The sequence below is a fragment of the Hippopotamus amphibius genome, chromosome 1 (assembly GCF_030028045.1).
Source record: "Hippopotamus amphibius kiboko isolate mHipAmp2 chromosome 1, mHipAmp2.hap2, whole genome shotgun sequence".
Classification (NCBI taxonomy): domain Eukaryota; kingdom Metazoa; phylum Chordata; class Mammalia; order Artiodactyla; family Hippopotamidae; genus Hippopotamus; species Hippopotamus amphibius.
Genome location: NC_080186.1, coordinates 9,358,899 through 9,380,363, shown reverse-complemented (window position 1 = coordinate 9,380,363; position 21,465 = coordinate 9,358,899). Strand labels below are relative to the sequence as shown.

The window sequence follows — 21,465 nt, the reverse complement described above, 5'->3', positions numbered from 1 at the left end:
TTCCTCAGTGAAAGGCAGGCAAGGATTTTACAAAAGTTTTACATTGTCTGAATCTACTAAACAATGCTTGGGGAGAAATTTACTTAGAGCAACTTACAAGAAAAACATGTCCAATCAAATTTAAAGTAAAACTTCCCAGGAAGATATCAAAAGAGAACAGATACCTGGCAGACAGGCTCAAGTGGCTGTCAGAATACAAATAAACACTGGCGTTCTGACCCAAAGGGGAGAACGCAGCATTAAACAGATGGGCTCTTGCTCCTGATCCCAAATATGCTTAAAGCTTAAATTCTAAGTCTGGGATAAAAAGAGCAAAAATATTTTTCTTGCATTGTGTACGTGTATGTTCATATGCACACATGTCCCTAGGGGAATTTTTTCCCTTTAAGCCAACATGGGCAGATAAACATTAAAAGTCTCTATCTTATCATTTCTTTGGGCTCAATATTTAGTTTAGTCTTCAAAAGACTAAGCATTACTGACTTCTCTGTAAGCTATACATACAGTCTCACAAAGGCCATGATGAGGCATCTAAAATAAAGAGATGATGGCTACATAATTTCTGTAGCGCTGCTGGAAAAGTTAAGTTTCTCAATAGCTTCTCTTACTCCCCTCTCCCAAGAAGAGTAAAGTAACTAGAAACCTTTGTAATTACATTAAGGCATAAGGGTATGGATGTGAAAAAAACTTAAGGAATTGAGGCTAGCCAATTTTTTTCCTCAGCTAAACCAAAGGAACTGCCAAAGGGATTTCTGATTCTTGGCCCTAAATCTGTTTAATAAACAAAGGTTAGGAAACAAAGTGGTTTCCTAAATGACTAACATCATTTCTGCCATCCTAAAGCAGATGAGTCAAAAAACATGAAACAAAGAAGAACAACACACTGCTTCCCAAAGGCCTGCCCCTGGGTATGTTCGGGTACCAGAGACCCTGAGAGCAGCTTCCCTCGCACCCAGATGCACCTCAACAGCTGTCAACGAGCAATACTGAAAAAGAGGACTGGACCACAAACCTTAGCTTCCCAGCTCAGACTACAAAGTGGAAAGGGAGCTCGCCAGGCATTCAGAGGCTCCCTGTTTTCACAAGCAGGCTAAAAAATGCCACCGTTGGGCCAACTCCCAGATACAAACCTGGAACATTCGACATTACCTGATTCTGCTTGATCGTAGCCAAAAAAACTCAGCAGCTTGAGGAGCAGTTTCTCCTCAATTTGTACCGTGAATCTCTGAGCCGTGACCATCAGATGCTACAGGTAAAAAAACTGATTTACAGTGTGAACACCAGAGGAACTTTCATCCGCACCCTAAGAAGGCCTCAATGATATGGCGTGGTCTCTTTACTTACATGATTTCATGATCATATTGCCAAATTTTTTCTGGCATCTCTTTCTACATTGTTATAATGAACCCAAAATCCCAGAAGATGTTTAGGAGACGATTCCCCGTCCTACTGCTTGGTTCCCAAGTCATCTGTGTCTGGTTAGTCAGGATTACACTTTCAGATGCACTGTGGTGCGCGGTACTGAGCTGACACGGATGGCAGCTACTTTAAGGAGCAGAGCTGGGCTTGTGAATTTGAGGGCCACATGCAGGCTTGGCCCCCTCTGGCACTGGTGACAAAGGACCAGAAGTATGAGAAGCAGCCTCTTAGCTCCCACTTTTCCAAAATTTGGTGGTGTAACGCTAGCTTGTACAGGAAGACTTCTCCAAGAAAGCAAGTTTGCCACTTCTGAATGATCTGCTTTTAGTAAACAGTGTGGCAGCTCAAAGAGGAGGATATCTGTCTCAAGGTCAGGCCCCTCCTACCCCTCTTCCAGTAGTCTTGATGATTATTTTTTTAATTTATTGTATTGAAGTATAGTTGATTTACAATGTTATGTGTTGACTTCTGGATTATTATTTTAATAATATATCGAGATCATGCCTGGTCACGATCAATCTAGAAGATGCTATACTTCCCTGCAGAGACTCCACGCTGACGCACAGACTCTGGCCCCTATGGATTCAGTACTATCGCCTGCAGAATCATCGACAACACAGCTGAGAACATAAAGTTTTAAGAGGGTTTCCATCCATCCCGCTACACAAGGTGTTGAGTCACCTGTGCCTCACCCCCGCTGGACTATCTGCATCCACAGCCTGCACTGCCGCTCTGAGTCTTGGCTGTAAGAGGGCAAATCAAGTCCGCCAGCCTACCTTGTAGATGGTGGTCAGCGCACTCTTACTGGGGAGCTTCACCGCATTCACTTGCACAGCAGGGCCGGTCTCAATGACCTCATTCTCGTTGCTCAGGGGGGTCACGTAGAGCATGAAGGGCTGAGTGGTGCCAATGAGCTGATTGTCCACCTAGGACATAAAAAACAGCAACAATAAAAGACAAGTTGCTCAGTTTTCATGTTTACCTTTGACTGGGTCTCACAATATGCAGGTCACTCAGAAAGTACCTTTGGAAAAATACATTGTCACTAAAACCAGCAACAATAACAGTAGTAGTAATAATAACAGGAGCTGTACTTTATTTGGTGAGTACTATGTGCCAAGCACTGAGCTAGTCCCCTCACAAGCATTGTTTCATGAAGTCTAACGACGGCCAGGCTGTGTGGTTATCAAACTCAAGGTTCTGCTGCACCCGCACCACAACCTCCCGGGGACCATCACTGTCCTCAAGTCACAGGCGAAGAAGCTGAGAAGAAAGTCCCCTGTCTAAGGCTGCACACCTAGTCAATGACAGAACGAGAACATGACTCCACTTCTTTGTCCCCAAAGTGAATGCTCTCAACCACTAGACTATTGAGGCTTCTCTAGCTCCAAATTCCCTGAAGGAAGAACTCAAACTAGAGAATCAGTAGTAAATGGCTACCAAATGGGCGCAGTTGCCCATCCTAAAGTCAACTCCCTCCTAGGAATGGAGTGATGACAGCAGTGGCATCAGGGAGTACTCTATTCATTCCCCCATCAGCAGCATCACTGAGAACACACTCTCCACACTCAGGTAAGTTTGTGGACATCCAGAGGTTCATAGCAGGAAGCAAGCATCTTAACTTTCTATTTTACCCTCAAAGCCCACACTAGGAAGAGGAGTGGGTACCCCTAGGTGTACTTCCTACACATCACCTGACACATCCCTCACTACAACCCTAAAGGGGTAAGTGTTATTCCTCCCCATTTTACAAACAAGAAAACAGAAGCTTAGAGAAGCTTAGAGAAGTTAGATTACTTGCCCATATTCACAAGGTGTAATAATAAGTGGGAGAGTTGGGATTCAAACGCAGGTATTTCAAGCATCAAGACTTTGACCTTTCCACTGTTATCACTTGGGTTTCCACAGGACCATTGTGTACAATTGCCGCAGACAGTCCTTCTGTTGTTCTCAAGGTGCAGAGAGAGGGGCGAGGGACCTAGAGCACGTCTTCCTACCTCTGCTCTCGCGTCCTAACATGTGCTCTCTATACAGCACCCAAAGTGATCTTTCAAAAACACCAATCAAGCCCCTCCTTCTTGGACAGGCTGCACTGGCTTCCCTTTCTTGGAGGACAGGACGGCACTCTGCAGCACAGCGTCCAGGGCCCGCCTGACATGGCCTCACACATACCACTCTCCTCCAGGCTCACCACCATCCCTGCACACAAACTTCCCTGTGGTTCCTCACAGGTGGGCACATCTCTCCTTCCTCCGAATTTTCCAGAACGTTTTCTCCCCTAGTATACCTCCCTGGTTTCCTCATTCTCTTCCTCCAAATTCAGCTCCGCGCCCGCCTCCTCGGGAAGGCCCTCCACCTCCTCACCCCATCGCAGCAGCTCTCCCAGGTGGGGTTACTTATTTGCTTGCTTGCTCACATACTGGCTGACCTCCCCCCTAGGCTGTGAGAGAGCAGAGACTTCATTCTTTGAGTCACAGCTGTATCTCCAGAGCCCAGTGCCATGCCTGGCACAGAGATGATACTCAGGGAGCATTCACTGAGTGAATGAATCGCCCGTCACATCCAACAGATGAAATGACAATAAAGTCCCACCTTACTCTGACCTCTTCTTTGTTCTTTCCCCAAACACATTTGATACAAGTGTAATAACTGCGCATTTCTGATTCCTGTTTTAGTCTGCCCATTAGATTAGATGCTCCCTAAGGGTGGGACTATATTTTCTGTTTTTAAAAATTCTTCTTCATAAATGGTACAGATCAACTGGTTTGCAAGGCAGAAAAAGAGACACAGATGTAGAGAACAAACATATGGACACCAAGGGGGAAGTGGGGGGGTGGAGAAGCAGGGGTGGGGGTTGGGGTGGGATGAATTGGGAGATCAGGATTGCCATATATACATTACTAATAAGAAAAAAATACCAAATTGTACACGTTATATATATGCAGTTTATTGTATGTCAACTATATCTCAATAAAGTTCTTAAAAAAACTCTTCCTCACAGCACTGTAATCATAGTAAACTCTCAAATCTGTTTATTTTCTACAATTTACAGCACACATTAAATCAAGAGGTACTACAGGGAAAAAATTTTTTTAATTACAGCAAAAGCTAATGAAATTAAAGAATAGCAAATGACTCCTTGGATCTTTTCCGTAAGATCAAAAAAGAAAGACAAAGAAATAGAGGTTCAAGATATTAACCTTGTATCCTCAAACAAATAGGATGTCATTAGCCCGAACTCTGCTATCTGTGATACACGATAAAAGAAAAAATTTTTCTGAACAGGGGTTTTGGCATGGATGGAAGTACCATTACCTTCCCCCTCGATGATAATCTTTTAACATTTTTTTGTAGTGTGGATCTGCTGGAAATCAGTGCTTTTAGTTTCTCAACATCTAAAAACACCTTTAATTCACCCTTGTTTTTGAAAGATATATTTGCTGGGCACAGATTTCTAGGTTGGCAGGTTTTCCGTTTTTTTTTCCCTTCAACACTTTAAAGATGTTGCTTACTATCTTCTCACTGCATTGTTCCCAGTAAGAAACTGGCTGTCATTCTCACCTTTGTTCCTTGCAAGGAACGTGGCTTTTTCAATCTGGATGCTTTATCACTGGTTTTGAATAATTGATTCTGATGTACCTTGGTGTAGTTTCCTTCATGTTATGTGTGTGGCGGGGGGTGGTGGGGTGTGAATGTGGGTTTGTGTTTGAGTTTCTTCTGTGAGTTTATAGTTTTCACTAAGTTTGGAAAATTTATGGTCAAAATTTCTTTTTTCTTTTTTTTTAAAATAAAATTGAATTTAATTCATGATTTTTAAGTCATTCATGATTTAAAAAAAAATCTTTGCACAACTGAAAATAAAAGGCAGACATTTGCCTAATAACAAAACCCTGTAACAAACATACTAATTACAAATTCCTTCCAATTTTTTTTCCTGTCTCCTCTCTCTCTCTCCTCTGGGGACTCCAATTATCCCTATATTAGGTTGCTTGGTTTTCTCATAGGTCACTAATCCTGGTCTCTTTGTGGGGTTTGTTTGTTTTCTCTTGGATTATTTTTCTCTTGGTATTTCAATTTGGACAGTTTCTCTTGTTATTTATGTCTTTAAGTTCACTAATCATTTTTTCTCTACTGTGTCATCTGCTACTGATCAAATCTACTTTTTCCATTTCGTTTTAATCTCTAGAACTTTGATTTGAGATTTTTAAATCTTCCATGTCTCTTTAACTTTTTGAACATGTAGACGAGAATACAGTTATAACAAGTTTTAATGTCCTTCTCTGCAAACCCCAACCTTTGGGTTGGCTCTGGGCGATCAGTCTCATCACCACATACTGTCCTCCTGCCCCTTTGCACACCTGGTAATTTTTGATAGGATGCCAGATACTGTCATTTTTACTTTGTTGGGTGCTGGATATTTCTGTATTCCATTAAATCTTGAGCTTTGTTCAGGGATATGGTTAATTTACTTGGAAACAGATCGATCCTTTCAGAGCTTCCTTTTATGTGACTGATTTGTTAGGTTGGTCGGGAGCAGTGCTCAGCCTAGGGCTCACAGCTCACCACGGAGGCCCAAGACTTTCTGGAAGGCTCTTCCCAGTGTCCCATAATTATCAGTTTTCCCACTGTGGCTGTCGGTGAGCAGCAGGCATTGTCCCTGTGACCCTTTCAGATGGTAGGTTCCTCACATGCACCACTGATCTGTCCTCTACTGAATGTTTGCAGGGCCCTCTGCAGATCTCTCGAGATTTCTTTCTGTACAGCACACTCCTCCCAGGTCCTATGAACTCTGGCTGCCTTGGTCCTAAGAATCTCCATTCTGTTCAGCTCACCCACTCTGCTGGGCTCTCTCTCAGTCTCTACACCTGGTGCCACAGCCTGGAAACTTTTTCAAGGCAGCAAGCTGGGGTGATTGGAGGGCTGACCTATTTTGTTTCCTACCTCTCAGGGGTCACTGTCCTTTGTTGCCTGATGTCCAGTATCTTGAATCTGTTGTCTCCTTATTTGATCTGGATTTGGGGGGTGTTTCAGGTAGGAAAGTAAATCAGGTCCCTGTTATTCCACCTTGGTCAGAAGCACAAGTCCACGTCCCTTGTTTTTCTCCCAATGGTGAACTTCAGTTCCTCTAAATGATGGTTAGATGATTTCCATTGTTTTCTCTATTGGCAAGATGAGGGACCATGGATCACCTTCCTCCATGCCACCTTGACTAAGTTATCTAAGTTACTGATGGATTAGCTGCTATATTCAGAATTCTGCTATTAGTAAGACAAATACAGATAAAAACAATTCTTTTCAAAGAATGATTATTTGAAGGCCACAAGAAATTTGTGCCAAAGCATTATAGTTTTTAGAACATCAAGTACTGATGTGGTCGGCTGCTCATCAGGAAGTAAAGGAAATCAACAAGTTCTGAGCCTCCCCCACTCACCTGTACATCCTGTATACTGAGTTCAAGCACATGACTGGTGGCCAGCTGTGTGTAGTGCACATTGATTCCTGTAAGACTTGCAAAGATCAATTCTTCTGGGACTTTATTAATTAACGACAACCCAATTCCACAGTCTAACTTCACCAGCACCTGAAAGGAAACCAAAACATGGCACACTGACAGTTTAAAACAGAGCTCAAGGTAGCCAGGAGAGTACAAGGAAATAAATGGCTTTAAATCCTTCCACTTTGCCTCTGAGCAGATGAAAACCACGTAGGAGAGTTGTATTACTCACTTTGATGGCTCAAATTCCATCATCTCACTAGAAGCCTTCCTCTCCAGGCGCACTTCCCACCCCAACCAGAGCTCCACAGTGATATGATAATACCTCTACCAGAGCACTGATGACATTCTGCATCTCTTTACAGGAAAATAGTCATTTGAGAATCTTTCTCCCTATCTGAGAGGCAAGCTCTTCAGTTATTCACAAAACTTCTATAACATCCAATACAGTGCTTTACATACAGGTTTTGGTTTTTTTTTAAGATTACTGCATAAATATGGAATAAGTGTGCTTTTTCACACTCACTTCATGTTCCTTTCCAAACTTTTCACTTTCTTTCCAATGCCCAAACAGGGACAGGGAAAGGAAGATGTCAGAGTCAACTAGGGCCAAAAAGATAAAATCTAGTTTGCTTATTCTCAACCTTCAGTTCTATTTAAATTCAAATAATTTAGCTTTCTTTATTTTCATCTTACTTTAGCAATATTTGTTACATTCTGATTTGACCTTAGCTGTCATTTAACTAAGATACTCACACATTCATGATGTGATAACACTAAGTGCTGTGAAGTAACACTGACACAAAAGTCATTGATGTCAGAAAGAAAAGAGACGGTCTCAACTGAGAAAAACAAAGAGCAAAATTCTAAACAAATTTATAATGAAGAAATGACCTTGCAATAGTTAAAACATACTTCCAATTCTTGCTCTGTGTCCGGATTCTTTAGTTTCTGCAGCTCTTGTTCAGTAACAGGAAGTTCATCGACTTCATACGATGAACGGTCACTTTTCCGTTGGGAGAAATCTGTTATCTGAGGTCAAATAAAACACCGTACTTACTAAGAGGGCTCATACTTCCATTGTGAAACCCACTCCATACCAACTGTACCAGTTAAAAGTCACTGTATGCTCAATAATCCCATGGAAGTGAATGGTTTCCAAAGCACTGCTAAGGTAAGATGTATACAATAATGAAGCAAACTTGGTCCTGAGTCTGCATGACTAACACCAAGCTTCAGACCTCGAGAGCTTCCTACTGTGGGGGTTAGGCATCTGTAGGTGATCTAGAATTACAGTTCAAGTCAAAACATGCAAACCTCAGATCACAGCACTCACTTTTTGCCTTAAGAGAAGGGTGCTTTTTAAAGAGGTATTGTGGACTATGGTGTCCTGTCTCAGAGAATTCACTGTTAAAACATCAACATCTTTTTCCTTAACTCTAATTCACATGCCCTGATAAATTCCCGTCCCCAGCACAGACCTCTCCCTGAGCTACAGACCCATACTTACACTGACTTCCGGACACCTGCATGTAGACGTCATACACTTAGTAAGTCCAAAACGTAACCCCTCGTTCCCCCCAGAAGTCTGCTCTGTGTGCATCTCTTAGTAATGCAGATCACCACCCTCCTAGGTACCCAAAATCTTGAAGGCCATTCTTGACTCCTTCCTCTCTCTCATCCCCACGTTCAAGCCATCACTAAATCTGACTAACTCTGCTCCTTGATAAGCTTTCATTTTCATTCATCACTCTCCAACCTCCTCCTCATGTCCACCCCACCATGCATTCTAGTTTGGGTCACCACAAACTCTCATCCAGGTCCCTCCTAACTGGTCTTTCTCTGTCTCCAATTTCATTCCAATTCTCCACTGCAGCCAGAGTGAGCAAGTTAAAATAAATTTCTGATCATGTCACTCCCTGACTCTTTGTTGCCATAAAAAATAACACAATCTTTAGCATGTATCAGGCTTTTAATGTTCTAGCACCTGCTTCTGTCCCCTGCCTATTTCTTAGCATATTCTAATGTGCCAGTTGGATCACGCTCCTCTATCTCCAGGCCTTCACTTATCAACTTCCCAAATATATATACTTTATTTTATTGCTATGGTTTATCTACCCCACTAGAATGTAAGTTCCAAGATGGCAGGGAACTTCGTCTGTGTGTTCACTAGTCTAGGTTCAGTGCACCTAGAACTGTGTCTGGCTCTAATAGGTGCTCAGTAAATAACTGGTGAATAAACACTCTCATTCGTAGGGCACAGCCCCTCCACCTTTCCTTCTTGATTTGGCTAGCTCCCTTCAGTTAACCTTTGGATCTCAGCTTAAGTATTAGTTCTCTTAGAAAGCCCCTGCCAGTCTCCAAATCTGGGCATACAAACCCTTTCTAGATATTCCTCATAACACCCTCCACTCCTACTTTCATAACACAACATTTTAATCGTCTGATTAGAGACCTCATATACCTTCTGGCTGTTAATGTTATTAATATATCAATTATTTAAATATATAATAAACATATAATGAATGATAATAATATGTACTGTTCTTGGCATTATCTTCTTTAATTCTTATACTTTTTTTTAACTTTTTTTTATTATTAAAGTACAGCTGATTTACAATGTTGTGTTAGTTTAGGGTGTACAGCAAAGTGATTCAGTTATACATACATATTTATCTTTTTTTTTCAGATTCTTTTCCCTTATAAGTTATTACAAAATAATTCTTATACTTTTTAAAATATCATCTTGTATTCAACTTTGTGAGGCAGGTCTTATCCCCATTTTAAAAATAAGGACACGACAGCCTCACATTCAGCAGAGATACTCCAATAAACATTTGTTGAATGACTAACCATGGTGGGGCAGGGGGAGCACACTGAGATTCAGGTCAGTTCTTACGATAAATTATCACCTGGAGTGCTCTTGTTGGTCCATCTGGGATGACTCTGATGGATAACATTCCAGAACCAGGCCTCATTTTTTGGTTAATAAATTGCTGTTCAGGTGGAACTGGCCCCAAAAGCTCCATGGAAGTGTCTGGACCAAGAACAACTTCAGCTCCATCAAATAAACCAGAAAGCCCTCCTTTGGCCTAAAGGATAAAGATGTGTAAGAAAAGGCAGAAGCACTGACTTTGACAATTTAACATGTCATTTGAAACAAGTTACTAAATTTAAACTCTCTTCTGAAGGATAATGGTCAACACATAGCTAAACATTTACTGTTTTTTCAGCTTTAGGAGGATAAAGAACAGGAGGATTACGTAGGCAAGAGGGAAAGTCACGCTACAGGAACCTATGGAATCCTGGGTAAGATAAGTCCATGAATACAGTATATTAGTTTAGTAATAACTTCTAGTCATTAAGATAAGCTTTAAAAAAGAAAAAGTGCCATAAGCCCTGTTTCTGAGTGTTCTCACTAGGATTTGCTTAAAAATCTGAGACAGCTTTCCCATAAAAAGTGAATTCTGGAGTTGAAAAACCTCCACAGACAAGCATTTGGCTGAACAATCAACTCAAATATTCGAAAGATGGTGCCTCTTCCAAAATGGAACAGGGACATGTGAATGTCATCTGACAGTCAGTTACTTGGGCCTTTGGAGAAAAGTACCTTCTTGCTATATGCACCAAGTAAAACGGAAGTCTGCAGGATGATGCCTTTGGGAGAATGAATACGGGCTAGAGAAAATAATAGCTAGAGTGTCTAGATACCCCTGTTAGTTTTTAAGTAGTGAGTAATGAAAAGGAAAATTTGAGCTGGGTTTACAGGACAGATTTCAACATGGAGAAAGCTTTTATTACTGTTTTAAGTTTAGAAAGAAAGTGCATACACAACCTTATAAGGGTAGTGTCAGAAAATGTTTTAATGCCTTTAATTACTTTATTCAGAATAATAAGATTGAAACAAGCTTATTTCCCTAACCAAAACACATTCTGCTCTGCTGAATACTATTATTATAGGGTCACTCACAACCAGAGAAATGATGAAATAGATTCAAGAAACAACGAACACCAGAGAGGGATTTTCTTTTTTTTTTTTTGACAGGGGGTGGAGAGTGGAGGGGAGATGCTCTAAGTGAACTGGAATTACATGGGCTTTAGAAACAAACCAGAAGTAAAAGTCAGGGGCAGACACGGAACCCAACAATTAAAGCCCTCTTTTGCCTCTAGAAGTCTGAATTGTATAGCTAATTGAAAATCACAAATCCATTCCAGATGTGAATTCATATAAGTAAGCAGCTTGTCTTTGATGAAAAAAGCTCAGGGCAACAGAGATAAAGAAAATAAATCTCAGCAAACAGCAGCCACAGGCTCCTTACAGTTTTGCTCGCTGCCCTGGAGAACAGGCTCCCATTATGGAGGGACAGCCTGGTTTCCACCAAGGTCAAACACACTAAGAGCTCTCTAGCCTGGGCCTGATGTTCTAGTGTTTACCTTCTAGATAAAACCCCAGGCTGAGGCAGAAGTGCACACACAGTCATACGTGTTGTTCTGCTCTATGCCCAAACCTTCTTACCCACTCATCTCAGATCCATGGTCTCATTCCTGGCCTGAAGCCAAAAGGAGAGAAAATCCAAATTCCTGGTAATTTTCCAAACACACATTTGCTTACAAAGTACCTGGGAGTTTTTCACGGGGTAGACTGGCCGAGTGGAAGGCAGGGGAAATTGACCAGCAATCTTCATTTTGACTTTTGCTGCAACAATTAAGTGTTTATTTGGGCAGCAGTAAGAATGCAGAAGTAAACAGAATCTAGGGCATGCAGAGCCCATGACGATTACTCACCATCTCATAGAACACTTTGTAAAAGACGGTTTTAACTTCACAGGTCTAAAACTAATCCATCTAATTTAGTGGTGGACTTTTAGCTAACATTTTTCTTTCTTTCTTTCTTTCTTTCTTTTTGAAATTACATAGGTAATTTATCTCACCATAGAAAAAAATTCCAGATAAGCCAAGGGGGATGAAAAAACCAACCATCACTCAGAAGCAACCATTCCTAATACATTTCCTATACATTACCTTCAAGGACACTTCCCATGCAAATACGCACAAATGCACAAAGTTCTGTGGTTTTCCTGACTAAAATGAAATAATACCTATTTGCTCTGTAATTATTTTTTTCCTCTCCAACAACTTCTCATGTAGATCCTAATCGAGACTTTGTTTCAAACAAACAAACAAACAAACAAAAACGCTCAACCACTGCTTGATGCAACTGGGGATGTGAAAGACTACTAACCTGGACAACCAAGCCATGTAACCCACAGGTTAGTTTCCCTTCTCGGAAACTCCATGTCTGGGTTGTGCTTCGCCTACGATCAGGCTTTCTTAGCATCAGTGGCTCGTATCTGGAAGAAAGGAAAATGCAATGAGTCCTCTGAGTCAAATATTCCAAGCCTGAAGAGAATATCAGGATCATGGTTTTGCTGTTCTTCCTTCCAATATCCTCTGCCCTTAAAAATCTAACAGGCAGCTTGAATCCTATGGCGGCCAGGTATCTCTCAATGAGGAAAGAGGAATAAAATAAAATGGAAAGCAATGAGGACACCAATATGAATATTTTAAGGGCTCAGAATTTAATGCATATAATATGGGTTCTTACTTTCTCATAACAGTCATCATGCAGTACGAGAAGGGTTTTTAAAATATTTTCAAAAATCTTTTTTACTTCCAAATACTTTTATTTTATATTGGGTTTTAACCAGTAAGTCATCTAAAGTCATTTTCGAAGTCAACAAGGTATTAACTGAAAACATACACTGATTTCATGGAGAAACTGAGGCACAGGCTAATCATATTCAAAGGTAAAGAGCTGATTTGAATCCAAGGAGTTAGTCATAAAAACACATTTGATATTCTCTTAATAATTTATTTCTGCTTTCAAGGGATTTAACAACATTCTTAGATTTAAAAAAACAAACTCCTTACTTCTCGGGAGCAATGATAGACGTTTGGATGAAAAGACGTTCACTTTTCATAACATATCCTTCTAATTGTTTGATTTTTTTTTTTAACATCTCCATGGGCGTTTCCACAATAACTTTAAAAAATAAAACAGAAACCCAACACTCATATTTGGAATTACAACAGGTTTCTGTCATTGAAGAAAAAAAGCAATTCTCACTTCATTTATAGACTCTTTGCTTTTTGGTGTGTTTCTTCTGAGTCTGAATCTGAAAGCAGTGAACTTAAATCAGAAGTTGCCTAGAAAGTTACCTGTTGTCAGTGACTGCAGCAAGACCAGCAATGTCTAAGATGGCGGAGCCCTCGGTGGAGCGGGCGGCCGAGGGCTTATTGGGGTTGTGAGGCACGGAAGAGCCCTCATGGGCCAGCATGCCTGTTCCGGTCATCCTCCACAGCTGAGAACGCTTCCCTGGTTCCTGTTGGGCAGAGACAGAAAGAGCCACCATGTGCAGCCACTGCTTCACACAAGCCCTTCGAGGGCTTCACACAGGGCTGAATGAGTTCTCAAGCAGGGACTGTACTAAGAGACATTTTCTGCATTATGTAAATGCTTAATTCAAGCCTGCAGTGTTGTCAATCCCTAGTTGCACTTAGGATGAAATATGCTAAACTCCGGAACCAAACAACAAAAATTACAAATAATAAAAATTTTAAAAATTTATTTTTTTCATATACTTAATACTTTCTGAGCAAACTAGTTAGTCAAGGTTCAATCTAATCTCCTCCATTAGCTACAGTGCTATGTTAAGTGCTGTTCCAGATGGCGACCCTCCAGTGCCCTTACCTAGAAGAGTGATCCAATTATATAAAGTATATGTGATATTCTCAATATTTGGTCTTTGGTTATCCTCATTACCTGGCAGACAACCAGAAGCTCTCCCCACATCCCATGTTTATAATGGAAGCATACTACATTGATGCTTTCCAACTTTCAATTTACTGTGTTTACTATTAAGTTGATTGTGTTCAAAAGTTATACTAAATTGACTGCTACTGATTCTAAATATATTATCTCTTAGGAATACTTTATAAACAGCACTTGAACTTCCAGGTCAATCCATGAAACTCTGTATAATCCATTATATACAAGAATTAATAATAATAGTAACAATACCTATTGAATATTTACTATGTGTCAGCCACTGATGATGTGATTTACACATAGTAACTCATTTAATCCTCAAAACAATCCAAGTATTTGGATATACTATTATTACTCTTACTTACAGATGAAGAAGTTAAGTCCCAGTGAGACAAAGAAACTTCACCATCGTCACGTAACTATAGGTGGTGGAGTGATGGTTTGAATCCCCTCAGTGTGAGTCCAGGGATGACATGCTTAACCACTCTGCAACACTACCTTTCTAACACAACCCAAATAATTCCATTTTGCTAACACCAAACCATTGAGAATACTCTTTCTATTGAACATATACTCCAGCTAGACCTGTCAGGATCATATTCTGGATACTACAAACGCATCCACACACTGCCCCACATTGGAAAGACAGCTCTTGCATCACATTCTACAAAGTAAAAGCTAACAAAGTAATATGAATGCTGGAGTTAAATGCCAGGATCTGAAATCCAGCTGCCTCATTTACCACCTAAGTGACCTGGGATAAGTTACTAAATTTGTCAGAGCCTCTGTTCCCTGATCTGTCAAAGCGGGAAGTTAAGCTATCTCTGAGGGTTCTTGTGGTAAGCGTAATAAGTACAAGGCACTTTCAGCACATGCTTGGCACAGGGTTAATGCCTTGATAAATGTTTGCTATGTTATCACGATTACCTCTCTTTACACAGTACTTTATGTACAGTATCTTAGTTGATCCCTCTCACAAACCTGGGAGATGAGTAGGAAAATGAGGCTCAGGTAGGAATGTGAAACACCTAAAATCTAGAAGATATGATGCTCTTTCTTTTTTAATTTTTATTTTATATTATAGTTGATTAACAATGTTGTATTAGTTTCAGGTGTACAGCAAAGAGATTCAGTTACACATATACATTCTTTTTCAAATTCTTTTCCCATTGAGGTTATTACAGAATACTGAGCAGAGTTCCCTGTGCTACACAGTAGGTCCCTGTTGGTTATCTGTTTTAAATATAGCAGCGTCATGCCGCTCTTTCTACTGTATGCCGCCGCCTCCTATGTCTGTGAAAAAGAGATGAAACTGAGCTGCACTGCTCCACCCACAATCCCCACATGCTTACTTCTCTGTTCACAGTAAGAGAATACATCTATCCACAGCACCAAAACCACACGGAAAAGCATCTCAATTTTCCTGGAGATGTTCCAGATTGGGAATCAAAGCACAGATGCCCAGGTGAAATCAAGTTCTCATACATGGGTTTCTCTATTGTCTGCCCGTATGGACAGGCTCATCATCACTGGAAACTACCCAAACCTCCATTTAAAGATCTGAGACCCATCATGCTCCTTCCAGTTCCTTTCCCCTGCCCCCTTCCCATGTAATTTAGTCCTAAAAGCTTTAGGTGTGCCTGCGGAAGGGAGAAGGCCATGGGGGCTTGTGAGGGTGGGTGGGTGTACTGTGGTTGCCTGGCCCAGAGGGAGATGTTGAAACCCAGGGTGGGTGAGGACCCACATCAAGGGGCTGGGGAGGAGAGACTAGTGTGGGTTGTCGGAGACAAAGACAGGTGAGGAGGGTATTCCTGCAAGGACTGGGGGTTGGAAGGGGAGTTGCCCAGCACGTGGAGATCAGAGCCTGTGCCAGGTAACAGGGTGTGTCCACAGCGGGGCAGGGGCACCACTGTGGTGAGAGAAGATGGGTTACATTCAGGGGAACTGATCAAGTTAATAAATACATTCTCCTCCCCACCCCCCACCACAAGCTCAAAAAAACCAGGCTTATTTTACCTTTTATTGATATATTTCCTCTGTGGTGAAGTTTCTATACAAATATTTTAACAATTTCTTTATTGAATTTTTTTCTTCTATTGCTGAGCTGCAAGTCTTCTTTACATATACTATGTCCAACATAAATCCTATGTCCAATATAGGACATAGGATTTGCAAGTATTTTCTTTCAGTCTGTGACTCGTCATTTTCATTCCTTAACTGTGTATTTTGAAGAGCAAAAGCTTTCAAGTTTAACAAAATATAGTTTATTAATATGTTGTGTCCTATACATCAATAAAAACTTGTATAAGAGTCTATATAAAAACCCGGAACGACAAATATCTTCTCATGTTTTTTACACAAGTTTTATAGTCTGAGCTCTTCTGTTTAGGTCTATGATCCATTCTGAGTTCATCTTCACACATGCTTTGAGGTAAGAGTGAAAGTTCATTTTATTGCATATGTATATCTAATTTTTCTAGCACCATTTATTGAAAATATGTATTTCCCCTTTGAATCACTTTGGCACATTTGTAGAAAATCAACAGATCATCCCTTTATGTGTGGATTTAATTCTGGACTCTATTCTCTTTCACTGATTTACATATTCATCTTTACACATCTCATACTGACTTGATTACAGTAAGTCTTAAAATCAGTTAGGGCGGGACTTCCTAGGTGGCACAGTGGTTAAGAATCTACCTGCCAATGCAGGGGACATGGGTTCAAGCCCTGCTCTGGGAAGATTACACATGCCATGGAGCAACTAAGCCCGTGCGCCACAACTATTGAGCCTGTGCTCTAGAGCCCATAAGCCACAACTATTGAGCCCAAGTGCTGCAACTATTGAAGCCCACGTGCCTAGGGCCCGTGCTCCACAACAAGAGAAGCCACTACAATGAGGAGCCTGTGCACCACAATGAAGAGTAGCCCCCGCTCGCAGCAACTAGAGAAAGCCCGTGTGCAGCAACGAAGACCCAACACAGCCAATAACTAAATAAAATAAATAAATAAATTTATTTATTAAAAAAAAATCAGGGTAACATTCCCAACTTAGTGTTGGAAAGGGAGTTACAAATATGAAAAGGGAAAAAATTAGAATGAACTTTGTGATGTTGGACTGGAATTAAGAGCTATTAGTGTGAACTGTTGGTTCTTAACATACAGAGATAGAAAAATCTGCTGAAAATATAAATACACACATAAGCTACAAGGATGCATATGCACACATGTATGTGCCATCTGTGTGAGTACACGTGTCATGTGTACATAAAACCCCTAGGTCTGTCCCTTGAGTCTGGGAACAGCGACACCAACGAGGGCACCTAGTGTACGTATCTTAAGTTTCTAAACCCCATTCTCTGATAAACGGGAGCAGGGCTCCTTAAAGAAGTGGCAGCTTCCAGGAATGCTGCAGGGAAAGTACAAAATGAGCCCAAAATAACTTGCTGTGTCAGAAAGTAAGAAAGTGCTCAAGGAATGAGGGGGCATATGTCAAAAGGACACAGAAGGTTAAAGGCACTCCCACTGGCCGAATATGAGAACTGAGGATAAAAACAAGTCCCGACAGTAACAGATAACACACTGACTAAAACCAGGAGCCCTGGTGACATACAGAAAGCTATAGACTGAACTGTGCCCCTGCAAAATCCTTAGGCTGAAGACCTAACCCACACCTGTGATGAAATAATTAGGTTGAGATGAGATCATGAGGGGTGAGGGGCTCCTGATGGGATCAGTGCCCTTAGACACCAAAGGGCTTGCTTCTCCTCTCCCCTCACCCCTGCCCCCCACTCTTCCTCTGCCATTTGAGGACATGGTAAAAAGGCAAGCAGTCTACAAACCAGGAAAAGGGCCCTCTCTGGGAGCCAAATTGGCCCTCACCCTGATCTTGGACCTCCCAGCCTCCAGAACTGTGAGAAATAAATTCCCATTGTTTAGTCTATAGTATTTTGTTCTGGAAGTCAAAGCTAATACACATGCATGCATGCACATATACGTACATAGAAAATTTGATGAGGAACAGGATATTTACAGAGTCCAAAGCACCTCTCCACAGAATATTTACTAAATACAAGGGAAAAGAAAAACTTCCTCACAGTGGAGAAGGCTGGCAGACATGACCTTAAGCAAGTGCTGACGTCAACATCACCAGCAACAGGAGAAATCCACTTCTATAGAATTTCTACCAACTTTTCTGTAAATCTGAGACTCTTTCAAAATAGAAAGTAAAAAAAGCAAAAAACAAATAAAAACCTAAGGCATCAACCTCCTACTCTTGGCTTCGAATTCAAGTGCACAGGTCCATTTCCTAGTGCCAATTCAAAGACCTTTGACTAGTTTTAGATGTCCACATAACTCACTCATCACCTACCCTGCCATTTACCAGTTTCCATCCTCATCAAGTGAAATAACAACTGTGAAGTTGTGTAATTTATAAAATTTCATTTAAAGTACTTTTTGCTAAGGTACTTAATTTTAAAAAAAATCTGTTTTTGTCTACTTAAGTCTCCTAGCCCTTGGAAATCACACGTATATTTATTACTCCTATTCTGCCGCTCACACCCTGGTGATCATATTCCACTTGGTAAATTGTCCTTCTCCTGAGTTGGTTTTCACTCACTCTAACATTCTCATCAACTTGAACATTCTCTGAAGGCCATGTGCATCATTTCCAAGGGTTCTTCCACTTTTTCCTCCAATTCCTTGATTTCTGGCAGACTCTTTTATTTTTAGATTATTGCCTTTCAAAATTTCCCATTTCAAGTTGTTCAATAAAAGTCTAGAAAAGTGTTCACTTTCAATTCCGATATCTCATGGTCTGTTTGCTCATCACCATCCCCAGATCTTAATTCTAAAATGCGTCTAACTCATAAACATGGTCTCATATAAAAGAATGTGGTAACATTTAAGCAAATTTGAATTATGTGCCTTTCAACTGGTGCGATACAAAAAATACACGTCAAAGTACTGGTTGACAGATGAATGAACCTTGAAAACATGAGGATAAATGAAAGAAGCCCCTCATTAAAGACTACTCAGGTATGGACAGAAGTCCAGAACACACGAGTCTACAGTGACAGAAAGTAGATTAATAATTGCTTAGGGCTGGGAAGTAAGGGGCATGTGAGGGTGATAGCTAAAGGATACAGGGTTCTTTCTTGAGGTGATGAAAATGTTCTAAACTTGAGTGTGGTTATAGTTGCACATACTGTGGATATATTAAAACCCAATGAACTGTATATTTTAAATGGGTGATTTGTATGGTATATGAATTAGATCTCAATAAAGCTGTTAAAAATATAAAACTGAATTAGAAACACATGTATTAAAGTTTCATTTGATGTGCAAATTTTGAAATAATTTGACTCTACCCCCCTTTAAAAATGTGCTAAGAGCTGTACAACCTTAAGGCCAAATGAGTCATAAACCACCTACATTACTTACTGCCCCCACCTGACACCACTTTAGGTGATAAAAGGGCATCCTCTGTCAGCATCAGGGCCACATAGGGTTTAAACACACATCCTGTGTCAGTGTTATTTTTGGATTATATGATTTACATTATGCAAAAATTTCCAGAACACATCCTGCAGGTAAATGTGTTTCAAATAATTACAGCTGATGATTTCTCTCCTCTTAAAGTGCTTTCTGCATCTCTGTGTTCTCAAACAACTTTCATCTTGAAGTCTGAACTACTTATTACCACTCCTTCTGTCATCCACAATATTTCTGGCCAAAGTTGACTCTTTCTCTCAATATCTAGGTCTATTTGCATAATCATTTCCCTAAACTGACTTGAAAAGAATGTTGGCATAAAAAGGGAAAAAATTGTCAGTGTGATAATTTTTCCATTGCGTTTAGGGAAAAGCAGATTATGGGAGTGTTACAACAGAAAAAGAGCAATGAAAACAACAAATCACAAATTTGAAAAAAAATAAATTCAAGAATTAAGTTCACCAAAAAGGTATCGAAGATGAGAAGGGCCTGGAATTCCTAGAGCAGGCATCACGAGACAGCAGGGAGAACACCGCTGGAGTGGTCAAGACGCCCAAGTTCCGCCCAGAGCATGGGCGTAGGTCTCTGCTTGCTCATCTGCAAAATGAGGAGGAGGACCCAGTGGCCCCTGTCCCTTCCAGGGCTAAAAATCTTTTATTCTAAACTCCAAGTGCTACGCTCTCTTACCTTCTTCTTTAAAATGACTCTCTGTGTCTTTGGTGAGACATCCAAGACGAGCTCTGCACAGGTAATGGCTTTGTTGGAAGCCACAGGTCGTCCTGTCCCCTCCTGTAAACTAGAATTGAAGAAACAGTTAACAGTCATAACACACACACACATGCACTCACACGTGCATTCAAGTACTCATAAGCAGATGCTTAAACCTCCACTATAAAGAAGATAATTTTTTTTTTAATCATGGAAGAAAAAGTCTGACTCAAGCTGCAGAAAGATCAAGGTTGCATTGTTTTCCTGCACAGTTCAAAGATTCATCTCTCAGAAGACATACTCTGACATTTCTCCTCTCCTGATAATTTCAGTGGTTAAAAACTGACATAAAAGGATAACTATATAGCTTTAGAGACAAAAAAAACAAAATAAGACAAAAACTAATCCAGACATTCCAAGTTCCACTGTTCACCAGGAAGCTGATCAGCATTACTGATTCCCACATCTTAGCAAAAAATCAGAAGTCCCTTTAGGATGAAAATAACACAAAGGGTTCATAATCACCTTCCTCCAGTTTCACCCTGTTATGTTTCTCTGTGGATTAAGAATCCTAAGCTTTATGGAATGTTGCAGCCTAACTACACTTTAGGGTATTTCAATGAGATTTTATTTAGATTATGCTCCTGTTTCCACTAATCTCTATCATCAAAAGAGGAACTGAAAACTTCAGAGTTAAAAACTAGTCTTCACGACACCAAAAGCACAAGTGACAAAAAAAAAACTGATTCCAACAAAATTAAACATTTTTGTTCATCCAAAAGACATTACCAAGAAAGTAAAAAGATAATCCAAAGAATGGGAGAAGATATTTGCAAATCACATATCTGATATGGGATGTGTATCCATATTATATAAGGAGCATTAAAATTTGACAATAAAAAGGCCAAAAAAAAAAATCAAATTTAAAAATGGGCCAAGGATTGCTTCTCGGCCTTTTGGCTAAGATCAAGTGTAAAAATGGGCCAAGGATTTGAATAGACATTTCTCCAAAGACACACAAATAGCCAATAAGCACATGATCGTCAATATTATTAGTTATTATGGAAATGCACATCAAAACCACAATGAGAAACCACTACCTACCCAGCAGAACTGTTACAATCAAAAAAAGTGGAAAACAGCAAGCACTGCTGAAAATGTAGAGAAACCGGAACCTTCACACACTGCTGGTAGAAATATAAAATGATTCAACTGCTGTGGAAAACAGCATAGCAGTTCTTCAAAAAGGTAAACAGCAGAATTACCGTAGAACCCAGCAATTCTACTCTAGGTTTACACACAAAAGAATTAAAAACAAGTACTTCAGCAAATACACGTACAGGCATGTTGATAGCAGCACTATTCACAATAGCCAAAAGGTGGACACAACACAAATGTCCATCAAAGGAAAAATGGACAAACAAAATGTGGTGTAGACATACCATGGAATATTACTCAGCCGTAGCAGCAATGAAACAGTGATATGTGCTACCATGTGGATGAACCTTGAAAACATTAT

General features: G+C 40.4%; 1 protein-coding gene across 8 annotated transcripts in view; it reads right to left on the bottom strand.

Annotated features, from left to right (window-relative positions):
* Positions 1–21,465, bottom strand: part of VPS13D (vacuolar protein sorting 13 homolog D) — a 236,908-nt gene that overhangs the window by 100,292 nt on the left and 115,151 nt on the right. For 5 of the 8 annotated variants that reach the window (XM_057696651.1, XM_057696680.1, XM_057696624.1 and 2 more), the window contains 8 exons: positions 19,926–20,034; positions 13,133–13,296; positions 12,156–12,264; positions 9,826–10,005; positions 7,829–7,945; positions 6,851–7,000; positions 2,196–2,345; positions 1,150–1,246 (listed from right to left, as the gene is read on the bottom strand). In XM_057696651.1, coding sequence (XP_057552634.1) covers positions 1,150–1,246; positions 2,196–2,345; positions 6,851–7,000; positions 7,829–7,945; positions 9,826–10,005; positions 12,156–12,264; positions 13,133–13,296; positions 19,926–20,034 — 1,076 coding nt within the window. The other 3 variants (XR_009047679.1, XR_009047684.1, XM_057696667.1) reach the window with 3 other exon arrangements.